The sequence below is a fragment of the Oncorhynchus gorbuscha genome, linkage group LG01 (assembly GCF_021184085.1).
Source record: "Oncorhynchus gorbuscha isolate QuinsamMale2020 ecotype Even-year linkage group LG01, OgorEven_v1.0, whole genome shotgun sequence".
NCBI lineage: Eukaryota > Metazoa > Chordata > Actinopteri > Salmoniformes > Salmonidae > Oncorhynchus > Oncorhynchus gorbuscha.
The window spans coordinates 71,375,978-71,403,234 of NC_060173.1; the positions used below are offsets into that span (position 1 = coordinate 71,375,978).

The following is a 27,257-nucleotide window of genomic DNA, read 5'->3' on the forward strand; positions in this document are numbered from 1 at the left end:
CCCCTCCCTGGAGGTTAAAAACATGGATAGAGAATAAAGAAAGGCGTAATAACAAGTGACTAAACTAGTGACTGATAGACTTGTAAGAGTACCTAGGCGCTAGTAAAACTTTTGAATATCTGTTGCGTGAGTGGACCAGCTTTCAGCTTCCAGGGGTATGTAGCCTGTCTCTCTGCCAAATCATATACGCAAAGTTAGTGTTTTTGATTTAGTATCATAAGAAGGCTAGAGGTATGTAAAGACAAACGTATGTTTCGTTGTTCGTATTTCTCATATCAGAGAGGATTTGAATGTATGTTGTTCGTTGTAACATAGGCTGTTGTGTTAATTAAGATAATGTGCTATGAGACAAAAGTATGTCGTATTGAATGAGTAAGAATTGAATGTATTGAATGAATATGTTCACAAAATGATGGGCTTGTGAGAATGTATTTGTCAGAGCATTTAAATGGGGTATGAGATTTCTGTCATGAATAGGATCTTATATACTGAGTATAAATAATGATATGTACATATTTTTACATTGACATGAAATTTGAAAATATAGTCTAATTTCTTAAAATCATCTGTAGATAATGCCTTATTGCAAAGCTTTAAAAAAACGTTATATTCATAATGTGAGCTGTTAATCAATCTCAAATCGTAGCAGCAGTCTGCTCTTGCCTCATGTAAAATGTAGAATGGGAGGCAACAGGGATATGACAGAGTTAGAGCATTCTTTGTGACCTGGTCCCAGATCTGTCTGTGATACTGTCTTGCCAGGCATGACAATCACCATATGAGTTGGCAACACAGCACAAGCAGGATACTTTTTCTGTCTAAAGTTATGAAGCACAGCTGGAGTCCTTTGCTAGGAATCAAACTGAAAATGCATTAGAAATGAGTAACACAACATGATCTACTCTGGATCTCAGTGCCACCTCTAGATTGACATTAGCTGTATGAGTTACAATAACCAATCCATCAATCACTATTCAATAACTAGTGGTTAAAAAAAGATGAAAAGTAGTTTTTATTTATATATATTCCTGCTCTATAGGCAGATACAGAGCCATATATAGAGAATTATATGGCTCTGGGCAGATACTGTACTTCCCAGCTCAGATACTCAGGCCTGCTAATGAAAGGCTTGCTAATGTTTTGTCAAGGTTGTGCTCGCACCGAATAATGTGGGTGTTAGTAGGAGAGAGTATAGTTCTTATCATGAATGGTCCAAGAATGTTGCTTATGTGCAGCTCTGTGTTCTACTTTCAAAGGTGTGTATAGGAAAGGTGTGTCGTTGAGGGTGTGTCTGTGTCTCACTCTTTGGGGACAGAGCAAGACAGACAGGTTTGCGGGCTTAACTGGTGAGTCAGGGATTAGAGAGCACTGGCAGTTGGCACTGTTGGTACAACAACATAATGTGGACAAGGGTTGTTACCTGAAGAGCAAATTCTGCCTATGTCGACATACTACAGTACAGACAGATAGTTTGGTCTGTCGTGTGTGGGTGTTGTGTCGTTGGGCTGCGTCATGTTACAGCAAAATGAAAAATGTCCATTGTCTCTGGGTCATTCTTGAATTGGAGTGGCATTTGCATCCATTTATGAAACTCCTCAGTTAGCAAAATTCTGAAAAAATGACCTTGATCTTGGTTTATGTTTCCGGTGGCATGCATTGAAACATGTGGCTTGCTCATGGCTTTCTTTTGCAAAATAACAATGAATTAGCAGACCTATTTTAAAATAGTTATCAACATATAACACTATATTAAGTTATTACAAGGAACAACTAGCAGCTCTATTTCGCTTCAACAGCTAGCATAATCTGTCCATTCACAATTCACCTGTGGAACATGGCAGCTCACAACACCCGACAACAGAAAGAGTTGGCTACTACTATTTGAAAGATTGCTACTTCTCTTTCCAAAGTCAAGACAGAACTTAATTTATTGATAAGACAGAGAGCACAATTTGCCACTCAGGCCTGCTAATGACGACTCATCCAGTAATTTCACGATAATCGTCCTAGTCGTTTACTGACCAACAAGCTACACAGTATTGATCAATTAGTTGATAAAGCAACCATTGAATCTGAAACAGGAGAATTATTATCCGTTTTTTAATTCTCTGAACAGCATATTGTTAGAATGAACTGAATTCCATCTGGTTATTGGGACAGACATGAAGGCCATTTTGGCATTCAGTCATAATCACATCATCAGGGCATCCTTACGGTTAGAATGTTTGTGTTTTCAGAAGCGTGAAAGCATTCTCACCCACCTGGAGATCTGATCTGAGTGTATTATCAGTAGTCACACTAAGATGTTGGTTTTCCTATCCTTGTTGTTTAAAACTGGGAATGGTAAATGTACTGACCTGGTCCCTGATCTGTCTGTGATACTGTCTTGCCAGGCATGACAATCACCATATGAGTTGGCAACACAGCACAAGCAGGATGCTTTTTCTGTCTAAAGTTATGAAGCACAGCTGGAGTCCTTTGCTAGGAATCAAACTGATTATGTATTAAAAATTAGTAACACAACATGATCTACTCTGGATCTCAGTGCCACCTCTAGATTGACATTAGCTGTATGAGTTACAATAACCAATCCATCAATCACTATTCAATAACTAGTGGTTAAAAAAAGATTAAAAGTAGTTTGTATTTATTTATATTCCTGCTCTGTAGGCAGATACAGAGCCATATATAGAGAATTATATGGCTCTGGGCAGATACTGTACTTCCCAGCTCAGATACTCAGGCCTGCTAATGAAAGGCTTGCTAATGTTTTGTCAAGGTTGTGCTCGCACCGAATAATGTGGGTGTTAGTGGGAGAGAGTATAGGCCTTATCTTGAATGGTCTGAAGAATGTTACTGATGTGCAGCTCTGTGTTCTACTTTCAAAGGTGTGTATAGGAAAGGTGTGTCGTTGAGGGTGTGTCTGTGTCTCACTCTTTGGGGACAGAGCAAGACAGACAGGTTTGCGGGCTTAACTGGTGAGTCAGGGATTAGAGAGCACTGACAAATGGCACTATTGGTACAACAACATAATGTGGACAAGGGTTGTTACCTGAAGAGTAAATTCTGCCTATGTCGACATACTACAGTACAGACAGATAGTTTGGTCTGTCGTGTGTGGGTGTTGCGTCGTTGGGCTGCGTCATGTTACAGCAAAATGAAAAATGTCCATTGTCTCTGGGTCATTCTTGAATTGGAGTGGCATTTGCATCCCATTTGCAACCCGTTTATGAAAATCCTCAATGATCTGAAATGTGACAAAATGACCCTGATCTTGGTAGCTGATTTGCTTGATCCCTTTCTACAGCAGCTTTCTTCCCCCCTCATTGGAGAACCTTGGACGCACATTTTTATTTAAACATTGCTTCCGGGTCCCTAAGATCTGGAAGGCGGAGCATGTCCTCTCCCTTTACTAAGGTGGGGATCCTTCTGACCTAGATAACTACCATCCAGTTTCTACACTATCTTGCCTTGCAAAAATATTAGAATCACTGGCAAACTTTTTAAACTTGAAATGATATTGTTACCAGTCTGTTTTAGACCTGGACATAGAACCGTTTCAGCTGCTATGCTTGTCTTAAATGTTATATAAAATTGCTTAGATCATAGGAATCACTGTGATGCCATATTTATAGACCGATCCAAGGCCTTTGATACTGTTGACCATCACCTGGTCATTCAAAGATTGTCTGAAATGGGCCTCGACCAGGCATCTTGCAAGTGGTTTGGGAACTATTTGTCAGATTGGACACAGTGTGTGCTTTCTGATGGTGTCAAGTCAAATTACCTTGATATTACTAAAGGTGTCCCATGGGGGTCGATTTTGGGACCTGTCCTCTTTACTATTTATATAAATAATATTGGTCTATCTGCAAAAATCTGTTACATTAATCTATATGCAGAAGACACTGTTTTGTACGCTATTGCCCCTAAGGCTGACTAGGCTATGTAGAAATAGATAATGCCTCTCCCTGACCAGTAGGAGGCAGATTGTACAGGCAACTTTCCTGTGTTACGTCCGTCATTAGATTAGTGAGACCAAAAGACCAAAGCGCAGCGTGGAAAGTATTCATGATTTTTAATACTGAACTACGACAAACAACAAAATACAAAACCGACCGTAAAGTTCTGCAGGGCTAGACAGCAACTATTCAAAAACAAGGAAAAAGGGCTGCCTAAGTATGATCCCCAATCAGAGACAACGATAGACATCTGCCTCTGATTGGGAACCATACCCAGCCAACAAAGAAATAGAAAAACTAGAATGCCCACCCAACTCACACCCTGACCTAACCAAATAGAGAAATAAAAAGGCTCTCTAAGGTCAGGGCGTGACATCCGGCCAGTTCTTGTCTACGGGGACACCATTTATTGGAATGAAACAGCCACTACTCTTAAACCTTTGGATGCCATGTACCATAACATCCTTGGCTTTATCACAGGTGATAGCTTAATACGCCGTCACTGTATCCTGTATCTAAAGGTTTCTGGTCCTCCACCACACTGGGTAAATCTGCTTTTAGTTTTAACATTCCACGTTTTTGGAATCACTTACAAAATGAATTACATTTGAATTCCCTGTTGCCATTAGGGCAGTTTTAAAACCCTGATGATAAATCAGTTCACCGAGGTGTGAATTGTTTTGATTGATGACTTGAATAGTTTTTTATTTATGATGCCTGTGATGTTTGTGATGTTTTAATGTAATGTACTTGTTATTGTATCTTGTTATTCTATCTTGTAATCGTGTAGTTTATTTTTCAATTATATGTCCTCAGGGCACCAGTGAAAATGAGACCCTGGTCTCAATTGGTTAAAAGTGAATAAATAAACTACCGAACCATCAAATGATGGCTCCTGAAAGGACTGATCTCTATAATATATAAACACCTTTTGGAAAGTTAGCCATTAAAAAAAGTATGGTCTACAGATCTAATTGAATCTAAACAATCCTTTTAAAACTGGAACAGAACATGGAAAAATATGACCTTGGCATCCCGTAATCCGAATCACCAATTTATATATTTTAAGTTTGTTCACAGACTATTTAACAAGGAAATGGTTTTACAATGAAATTGGCCCCAATTCCCAACTGTTCACTGTGTCCCCTAAATCAGGTAGGCACATTCTGTCATATGATGTGGGAGTGCCCTGCAGTTGAATGCTTCTGGGGCATAGTTACAAAATTCATTTTGAAGTGCATGAATTTAAATATTCAATGCTTTGCATCTATTATGTTACTTATCGATGATAGCCCCTTGAATCTCTCAATCTATCAACATGGGAAACATGGTTTCCGGGTGGGAAGGGAGGATGGGGACTGAGGGCTAGGCTAATGGTTTTGGTTAATCTTTGTATGCATTTCTTTGATCGTTTCTGTACCTGGAACACCCTGCCCCCCCTACTTGTGGGACAATGTCATCAAGATGGTAAACATTTTTTAAAGCAAGTCCGCTGTCATAATAGTTGATTTAGGATGGAAAATACATTAAAAAAATATAACCCTAAAGACTTAGGATTGTGTGTAGGAGTTGGATATATTTCTCTATAACAACACAGTTGTTACATAAGATGACAGGTGACATGTCCTGGTCACCTCAATGCTATAGTTTCTCTGAATGTATATATTACCCCAGTAGAGTGGCTTGTTCTTGAACACAGCTCCTTATTGTCATACAGTAACAGTATTGTGACCAATAGCACCACCCTGTGGATGAATGATGGTTACTGAATTTAGAATATTTCCCTTTTTTCCAGATTCAACAAACGTGACAATATCAACATGTCTTATTCCTACTCCAAGAGGTCTTATTCTACCAGTACCGGTAAGTAACTATGTGCCTAGTGAAAGTCTACACACCCCTTGCACAGTTTTCACATTTTGCTGCCTTCAATTTTAATATGAAAAGGATTAAATCAAAATTTTCCCACTACTGATGTACACGACCTACTTCACATTTTTTTAAGTAAAAAAAAGATATATATATATATTTATATATAGCAAAATTCTTGGTTGTGAAATGGCTCATTACTCATTGCTAAGAAGCTATTTTTGTTTCTTTTTGACCATATTAATTTAAAACAATCACAATAAGGTACTTAATTGTTACCCAGAAATAATTTGAAATTGAGATAAAAACATCTGCATTGGACCTATAAGCATCATAGTGATATCTCTGAGCAGTTTCCATTCTCCCTCACAGCTCACTTAGGAAGGATGGCCATATCTTTGCAGTGTCTGGGTGATATGATACACCATCCACAGATGAATTACCATACTTGACAAATACTCAAAGGGATATTCGGTGACTTGGAATTATTTCGTAACCTCCCCTGATCTATGCCTGTCTGAGAAATGCATCCCAGACATGCTTCTAAAGATCATTGGTGGCTCCGAGGTTAAATCATTGTTTAAAATGCACTATCCAACTGAGGGACTTTACACTTTACATAGACAGGGGAAGTTAGTCTTAAATAATGAGAACCATTTATTTTGCAAACGGATGGACCTCATTCAACAATTTGTGGGATTTTCCATGAACATATTTTTACCTGAACTTATTTAGGTATGCCACAAGTGGTTTGGAGACTTTTGCAATCAAGACTTCTTTGTTTTAAATTTTGTATTAATTGCAGAACATTTCTATAACTGTGGAGTAGGCTGTGGAAAAAAATCCCAATGTAATAACTTTCTAGATTGAATTTTAAAGAAGCAAAATGTGAAAACTGTGCAAGCTGTAGACTTTTGCTAGGCACTGTATACAGAATAACACAGCATATGAGCATTATCCGTGCCACACAGCTGGAATTTCACATTCCTAACAGCACATTCCTGTCTGTTTTTACTGTTCTTATACTGTTCTTATACACCCAGTGTTCACTCCTCCATTTGTCCATTCATTCAGCCATGTTTTGTGTCCCAATCCACCCCTAAGCTTTGTTAATGGAGCAAAAGCAGAATGGCCGTTGTGTGACGACTGAACAGCAATGGCACTAGTTAAATATTAGGGGCGGGTAAGAGTACCTAACTCCTTGGTGGATTTTGACAGAGGGTGCGGTTTCACAGTGTCATAACCTCACAAAGGGGTCAGCATTGTAACCGGTGTTGAGTAACCAGAATGTCTGGATCAGGTGAATGACAAAGACCGTCCCTGAGTTAGATGTACTAATAGGACAACAGTAGTAGTTATGCACTTTCAATTGTGATAATGATGTCATTATTATGCAGTACGGCTTTTGTTCAGTCAATTGCAATATTTTATATAAGATCAATGTATAGGTCAGTTTGTCAGTGTTTTGTGTCGGTGTGTGGTGTTGTGGTGGTTGTAGCTAAGAGCAGCAGTCCCAGCCAGGCGATTGAGGACCCCAAGAAGAAGACTTCTCTGCTAAAGGACAGAAGTTGGATCAGGAGCAACGCAGATCAGGACGAAGCAGTGGAGTGAGACACTGGCATCACACAACAAACACACCACACGAACAAACATACAAACCACACACACACACACCTCCACCGATCATCTGAATGGAACATTTACTGTAGGGTGTGGTAGAAGTTTAGGCTGTGACTAAACATGGCTGCTGTGTCATTACTGTTAAATAAAAAAACAATATTAGTAGTGGTTGCTCAAATAACAAGAAACTGCCTCTCAACATGTCCTCTCCTTTTCTCTCATTTAGCCAGGATCCAAACTTTGGCAGAGTGGTTCTGAACAAATACCGGTCCAATGAGGCTCTTGACAGGTAAAGATACTTATTTCCTGATACTGTATCTCCCGAAGTCCCTTCCCTCATATATCTCCTCATCTTGGCTTCAACTTGTATATAGATCCATGAAAACCCGAAGCACTCTAATAATACACGTTTTCATGGATCTTTCATGAATACTTACTGAAAAAACAGCAGCCTCCTTCGAGATAATGAAATGAAAACATCTGATCATTACTGAAAGATTGTGGTCTACTTACTACATCATGAGTGTTGTTATCCAAGGTTCAATATAATCATAGTAGCTCTCTTTGACCTATGGTTTTAACAAACGTATTCATTCACAGTGCTGAGCCTGCAGATTCAAAATCCCCTCAAACGACAACCACCAAGACATTGTCCTCCGTAGAGGCACTAAAAAAGAGGTATCAATATCACTGTACAACACACACTGTCATCCTCCTCAGAAACCAATATGTGTCTTATACCTACAGTGCATATCATAAATATTCACTCCCCTTGGATTTATTCATATTTTATTTGGTTACAAAGTGAGATTAAAATAGATTTAATTATATGTTTTTGTCAATGATCTACACAAAATACTCTGTAATGTCAAAGTGGGAGAAAATTGCTAAAAAATATGTATTCATGAAAAATAAAACACTAATATATATATTGATTAGTAAGTATTCACCCCCCTGAGTCAATACCCCAGCAGCGATTATGGCTGTGAGTCTTTTTGGGTAAGCTTGCATTGTACAATATTTGGCCATTATTCTTTTAAAAGTTATTTATGCCCTGTCAAGTTGGTTGTTGATCATTGTTAAAAACAGCCATTTTCAAGTTTTGCCATATATTTTTACACAGATTTAAATCAAATTTGTGAGGCCACTCTGGAAAATTCACTGTCTTCTTGGTAAGGATCTGCAATATAAACTCAGCAAAAAATGAAATGTTCTGAACAAAATGGAGGGGGGGGGGTGTCAAACTCAAAAGTAACAGTCAGTAGCTGGTGTGGCCACCAGCTGCATTAAGTCCTGTAGTGCGTATCCTCCTCATGGACTGCATCAGATTTGCAAGTTCTTGCTGTGAGATGTTACCCCACTCTTCCATCAAGGCCCCTGCAAGTTCCCGGACATTTCTGGGAGGAATGGCCCTAGCTCTCACCCTCCAATCCAACAGGTCCCAGGCGTGCTCAGGTGATTGAGATCCGGGCTCTTCGCTGGCCATGGCAAAACACTGACATTCCTGTCTTGCAGGAAGTCACGCACAGAACGAGCAGTATGGCTGGTGGCATTGTCATGCTGGAGGGTCATGCCAGGATGAGCCTGCAGGAAGGGTATCACATGAGAGAGGAGGATGTCTTCCTTGTAACGCACAGCTTGGAGATTGCCTACAATGACAACAAGCTCAGTCCGATGATGCTGTGACACACCGCCCCAGACCATGACGGACCCTCCACCTCCAAATCGATCCCACTCCAGAGACAAAACCGCGACCTGTCAGTAATAATATAAATAATATATGCCATTTAGCAGACGCTTTTATCCAAAGCGACTTACAGTCATGTGTGCATACATTCTAGGTCAGTGAAGATAACTTTTTGCCAGTCCTGTCTGGTTCAGCGACGGTGGGTTTGTGCCCATAGATGACGTTGTTGCCTGTGATGTCTGGTGAGGGCCTGCCTTACAACAGGCCTACAAGCCCTCAGTCCAGCCTCTCTCACCCTATTGCTGACAGTCTGAGCACTGATGGAGGGATTGTGCGTTCCTGGTGTACCTCGGGCAGTTGTTGTTGCCATCCTGTACATGTCCCGCAGGTGTGATGTTCGGATGTACCGATCCTGTGCAGGTGTTGTTACACATGGTCTGCCACTGCGAGGATGATCAGCTGTCAGTCCTGTCTCCCTGTAGCGCTGTCTTAGGCATGTCACAGTACGGACATTGCAATGTATTGCCCTGGCCACTTCTGCGGTCCTCATGCCTCCTTGCAGCATGCCTAAGGCACGTTCACGCAGATGAGCAGGGACCCTGGGAATCTTTCTTTTGGTGTTTTTCAGAGTCAGTAGAAAGGCCTCTTTAGTATCCTACGTTTTCATAACTGTGACCTTAATTGCCTACCGTCTGTATGCTGTTAGTGTCTTAACGGCCGTTCCACAGGTGCATGTTCATTTAAAAGGGATGTTTCTTTTTTTGATGAGTTTAGATTTGGCCTTGTGTTTTAGATTCTTGTCCTGCAAAAAGGTTCATTTGTCTCACAGCATCTGGTAGAAAGCAGACTGAACTAGGTTTCCTCTAGGAGTTTGCCTGTGTTTAGCTCCATTCGGTTGATTTTTTTATCCTGGACAAACTCTCCAGTTCTTGCCGATGAAAGCATTCCCAAAACATGGTCTTGTGCATACAGTTGAAGTTGGAAGTTTACATACTCCTTAGCCAAATACATTTAAACTGAGTTTTTTCACAATTCCTAACATTTAGTTCAAATAAAAATTCCCTGTCTTAGGTCAGTTAGGATCACCACTTTATTTTAAGAATGTGAAATGTCAGAATAATAGTGGAGAGAATTATTTATTTCAGCTTTTATTTCTTTGATCACATTCCCAGTGGGTCAGAACTTTACATACACTCAATTAGTATTTGGAAGCATTGCCTTTAAATTGTTTAACTTGGGTCAAACATTTCAGGTAGCTTTCCACAAGCTTCCCACAATAAGTTGGGTGAATTATGGCTCATTCCTCCTGACAGAGGTGGTGTCACAGAGTCAGGTTTCTTGGCCTCCTTGCTCGCACACTCTTTTTCAGTTCTGCCCACAAATGTTCTATTGGATTGAGGTCAGGGCTTTGTGATCGCCACACCAATACCTTGATTTTACTGTCCTTAAGCCATTTTGTCACAACTTTGGAAGTATGCTTGGGGTCATTGTCCATTTGGAAGACCCATTTGCGACCAAGCTTTAACTTCCTGACTGATGTCTTGAGATGTTGCTTCAATATATCCACATAATTTTCCTACCTCATGATGCCATCTATTTTGTGAAGTGCACCAGTCCCTCCTGCAGCAAAGCACCCCCACAACATGATACTGCCACCACCGTGCTTCATGGTTGGGCTGGTGTCCTTCGGCTTACAAGCCTCCCCCTTTTTCCTCCAAACATAACAATGGTCATGATGGCCAAACAGTTCTATTTTTGTTTCCTCATTTCTCCAAAAAGTACGATCTTTGTCCCCATGTGCAGTTGCAAACCGTAGTCTGGCTTTTTTATGGCGGTTTTGGAGCAGTGGATTCTTCCTTGCTGAGTGGCCTTTCAGGTTTTGTCGATATAGGACTTGTTTTACTGGGGATATAGATATTTTTGTACCTGTTTCCTCCAGCATCTTCACAAGGGTTGCTGCTTGCTGTTGTTCTGGGATTGATTTGCACCTTTCGCACCCAAGTACATTAATCTCTAGGAGACAGAACGCATCTCCTTCCTGAGCGGTATGACGGCTGCGTGGACCCATGGTGTTTATTCTTCCATACTATTGCTTGTACAGGTGAACGTAGTACCTTCAGGCATTTGAAAATTGCTCCCAAGGATGAACCAGAGGTTTTAGCTGATTTCTTTTGATTTTCCCATGATGTCATGCATAGAGGCACTGAGTTTGAAGGTAGGCCTTGAAATCCATCCACAGGTACAATTCCAATTGACTCAAATTATGTCAATTAGCCTATTAGAAGCTTCTAAAGTCATGACATCATTTTCTGGAATTTTCCAAGCTGTTTAAAGGCCCAGTCAACTTAGTGTATGTAAACTTCTGACCCACTGGAATTGTGATGCAGTGAATTATAAGTGAAATAATCTGTCTGTAAACAATTGTTGGAAAAATGACTTGTGTCATGCACAAAGTAGATGTCGTAACCGACTTGCCAAAACTATAGTTTGTTAATTAACAATACATTTTTGGAGTGGTCGAAAAACGAGTTTTAAAGACTTCAACATAAGTGTATGTAAACTTCCGTCTTGAACTGTAGATTTGCAGATGCTATCACAGGGGTAGCAAAATGGTTGTGTTTCTAGCTCTAACAGTGCAGTAATACCTAAAAATACCTACATAATCCAAAAAGTAAAAAGTAAAAAAATATATAATAAAACATTTAAAAAATGATGCAGCCATAAACATGCTTGAAAATATGGGGAGGGGTACTCAGTGATGTCTTGGAGAATTACTTTAGTGCGTTGTTGCAAACACGATGCATGTTTTGGAATATTTTTTATTCTGTTGGCTTCCTTCTTTTCACTTAGTCCTTTAGGTTGGTATTGTGGAGTAACTACGATGTTGTTGATCCACACTCAGTTTTCTCCTATCACAGCCATTAAAGTCTGTAACTATTTTAAAATCACCATTGGCCTTATGGTGGAATTCCTGAGCAGTTTCCTTCCTCTGCATCAAATCAGTTAGGAGGAACGCCTGTATCTCTGTATTGACAGGCTGTATTGGTACACCATCTAAAGCCTAACTAATACCATGCTCAAAGTGATATTCAGTCTCTGCTTTTTAATATTTATTTTATTTTATCGGTGCCCTTCTTTGTGAGGCATTGGAAAAGCTCCCTGGTCTTTGAGGTTGAATCTGTGCTTTAAATACACTGCTCGACCGAGGGACCTTACAGATAATTGTATGTGTGGGGTACAGAGATGAGGTAGTCATTCAAAACTCATGTTAACCCCTTTATTATTATACAGAGTGAGTCCATGCAACTTATTATATGATTTGTTAAGCACATTTTGACTCCTAAACTTATTTAGGCTTGCCATAACATGGGGGGTGAATACTTACATAACCAAGACATTTTAGCTATACATTTTGTATTCATTTGTAAACATTTATATCATTATTTATAGAAATCACAAATAAATCCATTTAAATCCCACTTTGTAATGCCCAAAAAAATCCAAGGGGGGTAAATACTTACACTGACTGATGACATGCACTCTAAAAGTAATCTGATTGCAGATTTGGTGGGAGTCAGGATGAATTGAACAAGGGCAGGTCAGTAGGCTTTTCTCCTCCTTTACAGAACTCACACCTTTACTTGTTGCAGTAATATGTTCCCAGTATACAGAAATTGCATGAAAATATGCAATGGTCAGGTTGTAAACTCGAAAAATATGTCTTTACCTGGTTATAATCTGGTTAGCTGACATCACTTTAACCAGAAAAACAGATTCCAACCAGAAAATTACACAATTATGACACCCATGCCCACATTTTGTCCACTCAGTTAGCAGTTATATTATTGTTAATAAAATGGAATTTCCCCTTTTGATGTAGCACCCTGCCTTCAACTTATGGACGTACTAGCACATCCTACACAAAAAGGTAATGTTCGAAAATGAACAGAATTGTTTTGTAAGTGGATATTAAGCTGTTGTGAAAGAGATTATCTCCAAATGCTGTCTTTTGTTTGTTACAGTACCTCACCAGCGAAGTCAGATTCTCTCAAGACGTAGGTGACCCTATATGATAATGAATTCCAGTTGTGCTTGTGCACTGAATAGTTTGTGTAATAAAATGTATTGTCCATGAAATGTCTCATATTCAGCCTCTACTAATGTAATGTCATTACAGAACCACTGTCTCTAAAACAACAGTCACAGAGGAACCTAAGAAAACAAGGTAGATCATTAGTTTTACACTTAAAAAATGTGAGTGCTTTTATTCTGTTTCAATTTTTCCTTTTTTTTGGAGTTCGGGGGGGGGGGCAAGCTAGTCATCTATTATGCAAGGGAGCCGTGGCCAAGTTTATTCACCACCTTTATAAACCTATTGCTATCAAAGGTGACACAGTAACATTTTATTGTTTTGATATTCTGTTGAATTCATTCCTTCAGCACCACAACAACTACCACCACCAAAGGTGGAACAACTACTGAGACTACCATCTCCACAAGCCAGCGTGTGAGCAGGTATGGCATTTACACACACCTGGTTTATCTTTACTATTCCCCATCAAAGGATGTACATAAACATTCTCCTGTTTACAGATCCCCAGTTGTGAAATCGCCCACCACCAACACTGAGAGCTTCACCGACCGGGTCTTCAGCTCCAGAAAAGGGTAAAACCGCACCCTTTGAAAATAGGGGTGGCAGATAGTCTAGTGGTTAGAGAGGCGAGCAAGGAACGGGAGGGTTGCCAGTTTGAATCCGGATCGGATAAATCTATCTGGAAGTGAGCCGGCAAATGCTTGCTGTATCAAAATCCTATATGCTATTTTGTGCCCTTGAGCAAGGCACTTAAACCCCCACAACTACTGCTCCACGGGTACCCAGTGTGGCAGCCCTCTACTCCAACCTTTTCAACCTGTATATGTGTCAGTGTCTTTCGGAGGGGTTGGGACAAGTCAAAATTTGGTTTGACCTTGTGTACAATTGACAATTTAAGTAATCTTATATATATATAATCTTAATACAACACCATATTAAAACATCTATGGCCTGTACTATAAATAACCATGATGCTATATATGATAAGCTTGTGATAGGCCTGTGAGGAATTGCAGGGAGAATATGTTTACCTGTGCTGGCAGAGGACCCAGACAGGTCCATTGATCATACAATCATGTTCCTGCTGCAGCTTCCCACACAGAGACATATACAGTGCCTTGCGAAAGTATTCGGCCCCCTTGAACTTTGCGACCTTTTGCCACATTTCAGGCTTCAAACATAAAGATATAAAACTGTATTTTTTTGTGAAGAATCAACAACAAGTGGGACACAATCATGAAGTGGAACGACATTTATTGGATATTTCAAAAAAATTTAACAAATCAAAAACTGAAAAATTGGGCGTGCAAAATTATTCAGCCCCCTTAAGTTAATACTTTGTAGCGCCACCTTTTGCTGCGATTACAGCTGTAAGTCGCTTGGGGTATGTCTCAATCAGTTTTGCACATCGAGAGACTGAAATTTTTTCCCATTCCTCCTTGCAAAACAGCTCCAGCTCAGTGAGGTTGGATGGAGAGCATTTGTGAACAGCAGTTTTCAGTTCTTTCCACAGATTCTCGATTGGATTCAGGTCTGGACTTTGACTTGGCCATTCTAACACCTGGATATGTTTATTTTTGAACCATTCCATTGTAGATTTTGCTTTATGTTTTGGATCATTGTCTTGTTGGAAGACAAATCTCCATCCCAGTCTCAGGTCTTTTGCAGACTCCATCAGGTTTTCTTCCAGAATGGTCCTGTATTTGGCTCCATCCATCTTCCCATTAATTTTAACCATCTTCCCTGTCCCTGTTGAAGAAAAGCAGGCCCAAACCATGATGCTGCCACCACCATGTTTGACAGTGGGGATGTTGTGTTCAGGGTGATGAGCTGTGTTGCTTTTACGCCTAAGTAACATCTAAGTAACATAATAAGAAATTCCCCATCAAAATCCGTCAATTTAATCTAGATATACTGTATCTGTTTTTTGCATGGACTGTGTCTCAATCTACCACATCCATCTATGGTGGCCTTCCGCATGTGAGGTGGAAGGTGGCCAAGCTACAGCAGTGTTTGTCAGACCATGAAAATGTGTCTTCTCATGAAACGTCTGTAGCGTCGATGTGCCAACTTCTTTTTGTAGCGTCCGAACCATTTGGGTTACAAACTACTGGGACCCCACTGTGGAAAGGGGAGATTCTCACGAACACGAAACGTCTGAAGGTAATCAGTACCAGTAAAAAAATGTAATGCAGGTAGTTTTATGCCTAACCCCAAAAAATTAGTCAAATATGTGTAAAACAAAATCATATACCAAATTTCTGGACTATTAAGCGCACCTGAATATAAGCCGCAGCCACTGAATTAAAAAATATATATATTTTGTACATAAATAAGCCGCACATGTCTATAAGCCGCAGGTGCCTACAGGTACATTGAAAAAAATAACTTTACACAGCCTTTAAACGAAACACGGCTTGTAACAAAAATAAATAGGCTTTTAAACGAAACACGGCTTGTAACAAAAAGAAATAGGCTTTAACGAAACACGGCTTGTGACAAAAATTTAAAAAATAGCAGTAAACAGTAGTCTACCAAGAAAGTCATCTTCCTCCTCCTGTGCATTGAAACCACTGAAGTCATCTCCTTCGGTGTCGGAGTTGAATAGCCTCAGAATTGCTTCATCCGATGTTGGATCATTTTCATTGTCGCTCTCGTCACTTTCAACCGGAGGCAAATTCCCTGCTGAGCTCATGCTGCCCTCTTCAACACGCAGCAGTTCAGCCTTTCGAAACCTGTTGATGATAGTGGATTTTTTGACAATGCTCCACACTGTCAGGACCCACGGGCAGACTTGACCATAAGTTGCTCTTCGCATGCGACCCGTTTTAGTGAAGGATTTCTCCCCACTTGTCATCCAAGCCTCCCACTGAACACAGAGTGCAACCTTAAATGCACGATTTACACTGATGGCGAGTGGCTGCAAATACATTGTTGTGCCCCCAGGAATCACAGCTGAAATTGAGTTTGTCCTCTTGATGGCTTCTTTCACATAATCTGTTATATGGGCCCTCATGCTGTCCAACACGAGCAATGCCTTGTTCTTGTGAAAGAATCCTCCCGGTCGCTTGCCGTAACACTCCGTATGCCATTCATGCATTAGGCCTTCTGTCATCCATCCTTTCTTGTTGACTTTCACAACAATTCCTCTCGGGAATGTTTCTTTTGGCATCGTCATGCGTTTAAAAATCAACATCGGTGGAAGCTTTTCTCCCGATGCCGTGCAGCTCAGAACCCAGGTGAAGTGTGTTTTTTCATGCCCTGTTGTTTTCAGCGTGATGGATGATTCGCCTTTCCTGTTGACAGTCCAAGTGAGAGGCAGGTCAAACGTCAGAGGAACCTCATCCATATTTATGATGTCGTGCTGGCCGATGGAATTCTCCGCTATCTTTGCATCAGTGAATTTGCAGAAGTTTGAAACTTTTTCCTCGTAGTCGGGGGGGGCTGCTGACACAGACTCGACCGTACCCTGATGGACAGGCCTTTAAGTCTCATAAATCGTGGACACCTAGGTTGTTCCACCTCTAAAATCCTCAAACTTCATTGCGGTGACGATTGTTTTGGCTTTCAGTCGGATCTGCACAGTAGAAACACCTCGGCCGTCTGCTCTCTGTGTGTTGACCCAGTCTTCAAGCTCATTTTCTAGTTCGGGCCATCTGCTTTTCTTCCCTCTGAAAGCTTTTGTTGTCTTTTTGCACTGAGTCAGTTCCTCACACTGCTGTTTCCAACGTCTTGTCATCGACTCATTAAGGCCAAGCTCCCGTGCAGCAGCTCTATTTCCTTTTCCAACAGCCAGATCGATCGCCTTCAACTTGAAAGCTGCATCATATGCATTTCTCTGTGTCTTTGCCATGATGAGGGTGACAAAATCACTACCGTAATCAGAATGATGGGAAGTTTGAGCGCGCTCGATTTACGTCACATTATGTGACGGTGCTCAGTTTTTTGGCGGCATGAATCTTGTGAAAGCGGGAAAAATCCATAAATTAGCCGCGTCATTGTATAAGCCACGAGGTTCAAAGTGTGGGAAAAAAGTAGCGGCTTATAGTCCGGAAATCACGGTATATATATACACTACCGTTCAAAAGTTTGGGGTCACTTAGAAATGTCCTTTAAAAAATAAAAATAAAAAGTGCATTTTTTACACATCAAATTGATCAGAAATACAGTGTGGACATTGTTAATGTTGTAAATGACTATTGTAGCTGGAAATTACAGATTTTTTTATGGAATTTCTTCATAGGCGTACAGAGGCCCATTATCAGCAATCATCACTCCTGTGTTCCAATGGCACGTTGTGTCAGCTAATCCAAGTTGATCATTTTAAAAGGATAAGTGATCATTAGAATCCCCTTTTGCAGTTATGTTAACACAGCTGAAAACTTTTGTCCTGATTAAAGAAGCAATAAAACTGGTCTTCTTTAGACTAGTTGAGTATGTGGAGCATCAGCATTTGTGGGTTCAATTACAGGCTCAAGATGGCCAGAAACAAAGACCTTTCTTCTGAAACTCATCAGTCAATTAACCTTTATTTGACATGGCAAGTCAGTTAAGATCAAATTTTTATTTACAATGACGGCCTACCCGGTCCAAACCCGGACGACGCTGGACCAATTGTATATATATATATATATATTTCCAGAGCTTTCTTATATCTCCTAGATATAGGAAAGACACTCCAAAACCGTAGACCTTAAGATGTTTTAGCCATTTATGAATTTGTTATTCAATGCATTATGGTAGTGAAGGCCAAATTCAAACCCCCCAGTAAATCTATTTAACAGTAACAGTAACAATGCAACAGGAATAGTAATGTAACTGCAATGGTAACAGGTAACGGTAGCGGTAACAGTAACATATTCCATACATGGAACACCGCCTTCAAAGCCAAAAGTGAGCGAGAAGTCAAAGTGACCAACCCCAACATGTAAAATCAGGCTTGACAAGTGACACAATGACATAGGATGTGTAACATGTGCTATACTGTATGTCTGTATAATCACCAAACAATATAATCAATTCAATCCATGCAGAATCTGGTTAATAATAAATGAGTTACTGTTGTCTTGGCAGGACTGAGGATCAGTTAGTCAGTAGTCTGATACCAACATCCGTCAAAACTGAATACTTGATCCCAGACAGGTAAGATCTTTGTTTAACCATTTTTTCCATCAATAGATAAACATTCACATTATTTTTAAGATTTTAGAAGGCGATTAAAAAACTTTCTCATACTTGATTTGGTCGTGTCCACATTCACCAATGAACTAGTGTAGGAATGTTGATGAATATTGGTCAACATATTGATCCATTTCTTCCATGTTTCTCAAGCACGACAAGTGTCTCCAAAACAGACACGGTGACACTGAAAACCACTAAAAAGGAAAGCACTTCCGGGTGAGTTTGAGCAGCGATATGCACTAAACACAAACACACAATGTGAATGACTTTTGCAAAACCGTAATGAAATGCTATATTTTCCTAAAAACACATGATTTTTCATTCAGAGATGTCAGCAAGAAACCCCCCACTATCCCAAAGGGGACTTCCTCAAAGTAAGCATACTGACCTTCAATTGAAGGCCTTGGATTGGTCCATTATTTTCATATTGTCCCTTCTGTCAAATATGTTTTGTGCAAAAATCCATTTAGCTAACGAGAATGACTTCGGTGTTCAAATTGATATAAGGGTGTTGACATTGAACATAATTGAATAATGTATCTGATTACAGTATAATTATAATCTTCACAGGACCGAGGATGACCTCTTTGATACTCTCCTGCCGACAACCATGAATTCTCGCTACTCCTCCCCTGACAGGTAAGGTCTCCCTTAGGGAGGTGTTCATGTTATTCCAGATACTGCAGGATACTGCACTCTGTATTGAACTTGAAAGGTTCACTAAGAAGTCTGTTGAATCCAATAAACTTCTACACTACCTGTGTAATATAATGCATTTAATTCAGTACAAGCTAGAATAATCTATATTATTCAACATTGAGACATGTGATGCTGCGAAGCAAGGTGGCTGTCTGAAAGGAGCCTCCCGATAAAACCCTCCCAATTTCATCAAAGTTCGATCAAATAGTCAATTTAGTATCATTGTTTTTGAGGGGAAAGTTATTTTTATTTGTTTTATCAAAGTATTTCAACAATGTCTGTGACTTAAATGTAAATGTAAATGTAATGTCTGTGTTGAATTCAGCTTCAGCACGTACACGTAGCACAATCGCTAGCGCAGCGTCTAAAAGGGATAGCTTTGTTGCTAGCACTTCGGCTAGCATGACCTTGAACAGGCAGAACATAGAACCCAGCTCGTTGTCGGCCTTGCAATCATCCCAACAGAAGGCCATGGAAGAAATGGGTAGAGTCAGCACCATTCTCGAATCGAATGTTCCTCAGGTCATGCAATCTCAGATGGATATGCAAGAAGATGTATTAGGTGTATTTACAGAGGCTAGATGAGGCAGAGGGTTGGATATCAACGCTGGAGGACGACTGATTAAGAAAGCGAGAACAACAGCAAACTGTATGAGGATCTCCACAGAAGCGTGCAAGACACAAGCTAACTGAGACAGGCGCCTTAATTTGAGTTTTGTCATGTTAAAGCAACATAAGGATGAGAAAGGAAGGATGTGTGTTGAAGCACTGGTAAATGGTAATAAGGTTCATATGTGTAATGATATTTATGCACCAAACAAGAAGGATCCTGGGTTTTTCCATAAGGCCATGGGAAAAATAAATAGTGGCGGGAGACTTTACCCAGGTTCAAGATGGTATCCTTGATGAAACTGCTTATTGTAAAACTGTACCAAGGAACAGAGCAGCAATACACCTATTAATGAGGGATCTTGATCTGGTAGATATATGTGGTGATGTGTAAATCCTAGGGAGAAGGAATATACATTTCATTCACATAACCATAAATCTCATTCCAGGATAGATTACTTCCTAACTTCCAAGAGTACGACTAAAGATGTGATAGATTGTAAAATAGGGGTTATTGCTTTGACTGACCACGCAACAGTGGAATTATCTATAGTAGTTGAGGCTGATATGGCTAAGAAAAGCATTAGATGGAGGATGAATACGTCCTTATTCCAAGATGAAACATTTAATATTTCCCACGACGATCTCAAGTGGTTTTGTTTTCAAAAAAAACATTATTTCCACTGACAAATAGATTACGGTGTTGGGGAATTCTGAAGCTTATGTTTACGGGCAAAATAATAGCACATACCAGTAGAAAGAAAAGGGAAGATAGAGTTGAAATACTCGTCTCAAATTAAAGAGTTGGGGAAAAATAGTTATCCAATAAAAATATTGAGTCACTATTGAAAAGTCTGTCATCTGACGATTCAATTACATGAGATCTATAACAAAAAGGCTGAATATGCAATGTTTCGGCTGAGGACAAACTTTTATGAAAGTGGTGAAAAAGCAGGTAAATTATTGGTTAGACAATTGAAACAAAAATATGCCAGTTTTCTAATACCAGCTATCAAACATGGAAGTGGGGAGGTACTGACTGGTACAAAATACTGTATAATAACAATGTGTTTTGTGACTTTTATTCAACTCTTTGTATGTCTGACTGTAACTTAGACCCAGCTAAATTGAATTCCTTTTTTTTCAAAGATAGAGTTTCCAGGGGTGTCCCCAGAACAAATAAAACATTTGGATGCTCCTATATTAGAATCTGAGATAAGAACAGCCATCATATGAATGAAGTCTGGAACGTCACCAGGATTAGACGGCTTGCCGGTTGAATATTACAAGAGGAACATTGACGTATTAGCTCCTATATTAACACGGCAGAAGCTCTGGAACTGGAGCAGCTACCTGATGCTGTTAATAAGGCACTAATTTCATTCATTCTCAAGAAGGATAGAGACCCCACTGACCCAGGGAGTTTTTTGCTTTCAAAAGTACTAGCCAGGCTGGAAAAGGTTTTGCCTCATATTATTCACACAGATCAGGTTTGTAAAAAGTAGAAGCTCCACAGACAATCTTAGAAATGTGCTTCACCTCATGTCAAAAAGAGTACTCAGCCTTTCACCTGGATGCAGAGAAGACATGTGATAGGGTAGACTGGGGCTTTTTGACAAATACCCTTAAAGTTTTGCTTTGGCCCTGGATTTATCAAGTGGGTTAAGGTATTGTACTCCAATCCAATATGATCGTTTCCTTTTTTAAATTTGTCGAGGGGAACACAGCAGGGTAGTCCCAAGTGGTCCACAGTATATAACATTTCTGATTATAGAAATTGGTTTCATCATGTGATATTTGTAGATCAACTCAAACTGAACATATAATTTCCATTGTTTATACTTACAGTACTACAACCATCACCAATAAAGAATTTGTCACTGTGGACAGCCCCAAAGGGTAAGTTTTACTGATTTAATCAAATCTATTTCAGCAAAATACTTCTCAATATCAGTAACGGTTCATTATCTGTGTGTGAGGTAAGTAGCCAAAATGTATCCCATCTTTGTTTCCATTTAGGGATGTCAAAACTGTGAAATCTCCGACCTCTACAACTAGGACCATCACCAGGTAAACATAATAACCTCTAAACAAGAACCAGTAGTTAATGATATATTCTTCTTCAACAATGTTGTATTTACAACTTATATGATCAACAGTTACTGTCCTTCATGCAACTTAACTATAGCTTTCTAGGGATTGCATATTGGACCGATAGTTGACATCAAATTATAACATTTCTGTTGTCATTTCAGTCAGATTTCACAATAACACAGCCATCTTCCTTAATATCGCGTTCTCTGTCTCCCATTCCAAACTGCTCCTACAGTAAGAGTGACGATGTCTCCTCTACCAGGTCCTCTTCCTACACAATCAGCTCCAAGCCAAGGTATTGGTTGTAGAATAGTGTACTACAAAATGCTCTGTACAATGGCCCCTGACTAATATATGGGCACGTCCGAGAGCATCAAATTTGTGATGTGGGTAAATGCCCACTGGGTAAAAACTGGAGGTCGACCGATTAATTGGACTGATTAATTAGGGCCGATTTCAAGTTTTCATAACAATCGGAAATCGGGATTTTTGGGCACCGATTTGACGATTTTTAAAAATATATATTTTAAAATCTTTATTTAACTAGGCAAGTCAGTTAAGAACACATTCTTATTTTCAATGACAGACTAGGAACAGTGGGTAAACTGCCTTGTTCAGGGGCAGAACGACAGATTTTCACCTTGTCAGCTCGGGGGAGCCAATCTTGGAACCTTAACTAGTCCAACGCAATAACGATCTGCCTCTTTCTCGTTGCACTCCACAAGGAGGCTGCCTGTTATGCGAATGCAGTAAGCCAAGGTAAGTTGCTAGCTAGCATTAAACTTATCTTATAAAAAACAATCAATCATAATCACTAGTTAACTACACATGGTTGATGATATTACTAGATATTATCTAGCGTGTCCTGCGTTGCATATAATCTGACTGAGCATACAAGTATCTGACTGAGCGGTGGTAGGCAGAAACAGGCGCGTAAACAGCACTTTCGTGCGTTTTGCCAGCAGCTCTTTGTTGTGCGTCAACTCCCGAGATGAGGCTGGTGTAACCAAAGTGAAATGGCTAGCTAGTTAGCACGCGCTAATTGTCTATGTGTTCCTGGTTCGAGCCCAGGGAGTAGCGAGGAGAGGGACGGAAGCTATACACTGGCAATACTAAAGTGCCTATAAGAACATCCAATAGGCAAAGGTTAATGAAATACAAATGGTATAGAGGGAAATAGTCCTCCAATTCCTATAATAACTACAACCAAAAACTTCTTACCTGGGAATATTGAAAACTCATGTTAAAAGGAACCACCAGCTTTCATATGTGCTCATGTTCTGAGCAAGGAACTGAAACGTTAGCTTTCTTACATGGCACATATTTTACATGGAACATATTGCACTTTTACTTTCTTCTCCAACACTTTGTTTTTACATTATTTAAACCAAATTGAACATGTTTCATTATTTACTTGAGGCTAAATTGATTTTATTGATGTATTATATTAAGTTCAAATAAGTGTTCATTCAGTATTGTTGTAATTGTAATTATTACAAATAAAATAAAATAAAAATTGTCCGATTAATCGGCATCGGCTTTTATGGTCCTCCAATAATCGGTATCTGTATCGGCGTTGAAAAATCATAATCGGTCGACCTCTAGTAAAAATGGGTTCAATCAACACTATTTCCATCCCATTTCAACCCCCAAAAATCTATATGACATTGAATCCACGAGGAACACTCAATGGATTTTAGAAAACTCATCAGCATAAGGGCATTTAGTTTTCCTCCACTTTTAACCTAAATCTAATGACATGGTGAAATGTTCTGTTGAATTCACCACAGTTGACAACTCAACCAAATTACAATCAATATTAAAATCTGAAGTGACGTCTACGTCCAGTAGGTGGTGTCAGACTGACTGATGTACAGATAATAATGATTCGTTTTTTAGGATGAAAGGTGATGAAGTACTGGAAATCAGTAAGTCTGCTATCGCAGACTGCAATGCAATCATCTCGAGAACAACCTATTAGAGACGGGTTTCACAGCCCATAAATCCTCACAAGACTTTGAAAATAACCTACAATCCCACCCTATTTCCTCACACACAGTGAGGACTACACCTCAACAAACATCCGTAGAAGCTACTCCAGCAAGCCAGACAACAGGTGCGTAATGCCCTTTAAATTAATCTGATGAAATGATTAACTGCATCATGCCTGGGATTGTATTTATCTTTATCACTAAACATAGTTTCAAAGCCAATGCCACTCACAAAGCAGGCAGTACGCTTGACCTCATCTTTACGAGAGTCTGTTCGACCACTACTCTCACTACCCTCACTCTCACTACCCTCCAGGTCTATGATCACTATTTTTTTCCCTTTTCTGTCTCCCTTTCCTCCATCCCTAGCCACTCAGCCCCTACCCAGATGCTCATGCGCTGTTGCAATCTTCGCTCTCTCTCTACCACTACTCTCTCCTTTTCTATTTTACCATCTCTCCCTTCTGCTAAATCCTTCTCCCTCCTGTCTCCTGATTCTGCCTCTTCAACCTCACGTTTCTCCTATTCCGTATCCTATGACTCCCTCTGTCTTCCTCCCAGCCTAGTCGGCCCTCCCCTCCGGCTCTGTAGCTGAGTGACTCACTGTGAGCTTACAGAAAAGGTCTGCGGACAGCTGAGTGAATATTTGGGGAAACTAAACCTCCCAGAGGACCTATCATCCCTCCTCGTCACACAGGAAGTGGCGCCGGTCCTAATCCAGGCAATTGTCCAGGCATCTCTCATCTGGACTACTTCAACTGGATGTTGGCTGGACTCCGCTGGACTCCACATCAAACCCCTGAAATTCATACAGAACGCTGCAGCCCACCTGGTGTTCAACCTTCCCAAGTTCTCCCATGTCACCCTGCTCTTCTTCACACTCCACTGGCTTCCAGTCGAAACTCGCATCCACCTCAAGACCCGTAGTACTTGTCTACGGAGCAGCAAGAGGAACTGCCCCTCCCTATCTTCAGGCTATGCTCAAACCCTACACCCCAACCCGAGCACTCCATCTGGTCTCTAGTCTCTTGGCCCTCCCACCCAGATGGGAGGGCAGCTCCCGCTTTGCCCAGTCCAAGCTCTTCTCTGTCCTGGCAGCCCAATGGTGGAACCAGCTTTCCCCCTCAAGCTAGGATAGCAGAGTACCTGCCTATCTTTCGAAAACTTCTTCAGAGTATTTTAAATAATCCCAGTGCACCTTCTTCTCACCCCAACCCCCCTCACCCAAAAAAGGCTTTTGTGACCTCTCGCACTTGACTTTTTCCCCGCCTTACTATCTTGACTTTTCTGATAGTTACTTTATTGAGAAAACATTTACTATGACTGATATGTGGTTATCCCACTTAGCGATCTTAAGATGAATGCACTAACTGTATGTCGCTCTGGATAAGAGCGTCTGCTGAATGACAAATGTAAATGGTTGTGATTTTTCTTATGTGCACCTATATGACAATATATATTATGTTACTACACCAGTGTCAGTGTCACCAGCCCCGTTGTCTACACCACGTCTACTACTTACAAGGACAGCAGGTACGGTAGTATTAATCGGCTCCTACCTGGCAGTGATTTGCATGCAAATTAACTAGACCACCTCTAGGCCACCACCGACATCCCTTTTGAAGAATACATGTAACAAACTGTATTTGAACGATTGCATTCTCTTCTTCAGCCGGGCTGAGGACGATCTGTTCGATTCTCTCATGTCAAAACCCACCAAGACAGTGTATTCTACTCCTGAAAGGTGAGATTGCAGGAATGCATATCATCTCATATGGGATTCCTGAAAGACAGGACAAGCTCTACTTTTTTTGTTGATAAACCAAAGTATTAGCGATTACACCATATAAAGGAACAACCTCCTAATTATTTATTTTTTCATAAAATTATTGTCAACTCCGTCAGACACCATAAAAAGCATTACATTTTTTTATTTTTTTTATTGTCCAACAAGTGTTTAAAGGCCTTGATTATGTAATTCTAACATCATATTATTTAAATATGTAATACACATTTTCAAACATATATACTATATATTTTTTACAGCACAATATAATGCTCCAGGGCTAATTTCATTAGCACAATGATTGTCCCAACTTTCAACAATCCCGTCATCTATGTCATGATCATCATGCTTTCAAACTGTGCTATTTATATCCATGTTTTCCTCTGACTGTGCACATGATTAAGACATCACATGTACAAACAAAAACATGTATTTTATGGTTATTACATATAACAGTTGTAACAGACCAATAACATAGTTACAACATATGACATAGTTATCTAGCCACAAATAAAAAGCTGCTGATGCTTTTGTTAAAATAACTCCCCTAGCTGATGCAGTCTGGCCTTACATGAGGTCCATGCATGCTCTCTCATACAGCCATGTGATGATAAGTCCCTCTAGGACTGTTTTGGAGAGAGACCTGTGCTCTTACTGCCGTAAGCCCATGAGTTCCGACCCCAAGATGGTGCTGGAGGATATGAAGATCAACTGCCACACTACCTGCTTTAAGGTAAACTATTGAAATACTATATTCTAGTATCCATGCCTGAGTGTGTGTACAGAGGCCTCTGTCTTCTTATCAGATCTGCAATATTGTGATATAAATATGTTACATTTGCACCACTACATCCAATAATTGATTGATTGGATTACATCCATCCAACCATCTTCTCATTGAGATTATCGGACTCTATGTCTGCCTTGAGATGTAACAATCAATACATGCATCATGATCTTCTTCTTCGCCTAATGAGAGTATCTGACATTGTGTGTCTCTGTGTTCTCAGTGTGAGGTGTGTAGCAGTGACCTGGGCCATCTCAAGGCAGGGGACAGTATGTGGGTCTACAGACGCACTGTCCACTGTGAGCGCTGCTTCGAAGTAACCAGAGGTAAGCACATTTAGGAACACGCACAACTAGAGCTCATACTGATGATTTACTGTATACACTGTGTCAATATTTCACATACGATGGGTCAAAATTTACTTGCTTTCAATTGATTTGCTTAATTTTGGGGGCATAACATCTCCAAACCTATGTTGGGTCACTGTGAGGTAACACATATTTTATTTTACAGAAAAATGGCATCGTTGAACCTCAGGTTCTCGTGGATGAAGATGGGGTCTTTATTCTATGGCCGTTTAAATAGATTGAAGTTTTGAATTACATTTTGGTGACATGGGTCTTCCTTATATAGCCACGGAAATGTATAGAGGTTGAAAGACAGCATATTTTTCAGAATTGGGTATGAATTATTGTGTTTATAAAATGGAGAGGATATTAATCTTTTACATAACCCTTGACAGTTAAATGTTTTCATGCATGAATATACTATATGGGATATGTAATCATGGTGCAATAATTAGGGCCGGGGGTTGGTTGTGTGTGCAATACAAAACTATTAAGCATTCTTTATTAAAATTTTGACAGAAGTTACACAAAA

At 40.0% G+C, this 27,257-nt stretch overlaps 1 protein-coding gene across 6 annotated transcripts; it reads left to right on the forward strand.

Annotated features, from left to right (window-relative positions):
• On the forward strand, positions 1-27,257 carry scel (sciellin). 6 transcript variants are annotated; one of them, XM_046359345.1, is made up of 24 exons: positions 1-155; positions 5,758-5,825; positions 7,330-7,438; positions 7,678-7,740; positions 8,052-8,129; positions 12,701-12,736; positions 13,019-13,066; positions 13,161-13,193; positions 13,316-13,363; positions 13,579-13,653; positions 13,732-13,803; positions 18,305-18,373; positions 18,563-18,628; positions 18,739-18,786; positions 18,983-19,051; positions 21,569-21,619; positions 21,740-21,790; positions 22,050-22,109; positions 23,874-23,930; positions 25,282-25,338; positions 25,478-25,549; positions 26,192-26,324; positions 26,602-26,704; positions 26,892-27,257. In XM_046359345.1, the coding sequence occupies exons 2-24, from the start codon at positions 5,783-5,785 to the stop codon at positions 26,906-26,908; spliced, it is 1,458 nt and encodes a 485-aa protein (XP_046215301.1). In that variant the 5' UTR covers positions 1-155; positions 5,758-5,782; the 3' UTR covers positions 26,909-27,257. The 6 variants fall into 6 exon arrangements, with proteins under 6 accessions (XP_046215301.1, XP_046215310.1, XP_046215321.1 ...); XM_046359354.1 differs by having other exon boundaries at positions 26,207-26,324; XM_046359365.1 differs by having other exon boundaries at positions 26,216-26,324.

Bases quoted from the DNA above. Each gene is read 5' to 3' on its own strand.
- scel (XM_046359345.1), top strand. From the start codon at position 5,783: ATGTCTTATTCCTACTCCAAGAGGTCTTATTCTACCAGTACCG. The intron at 7,439-7,677 runs GTGAGACACTGG...TCTCTCATTTAG, and splicing joins GATCAGGACGAAGCAGTGGA to CCAGGATCCAAACTTTGGCA. The intron at 13,364-13,578 runs GTAGATCATTAG...TCATTCCTTCAG, and splicing joins GAGGAACCTAAGAAAACAAG to CACCACAACAACTACCACCA.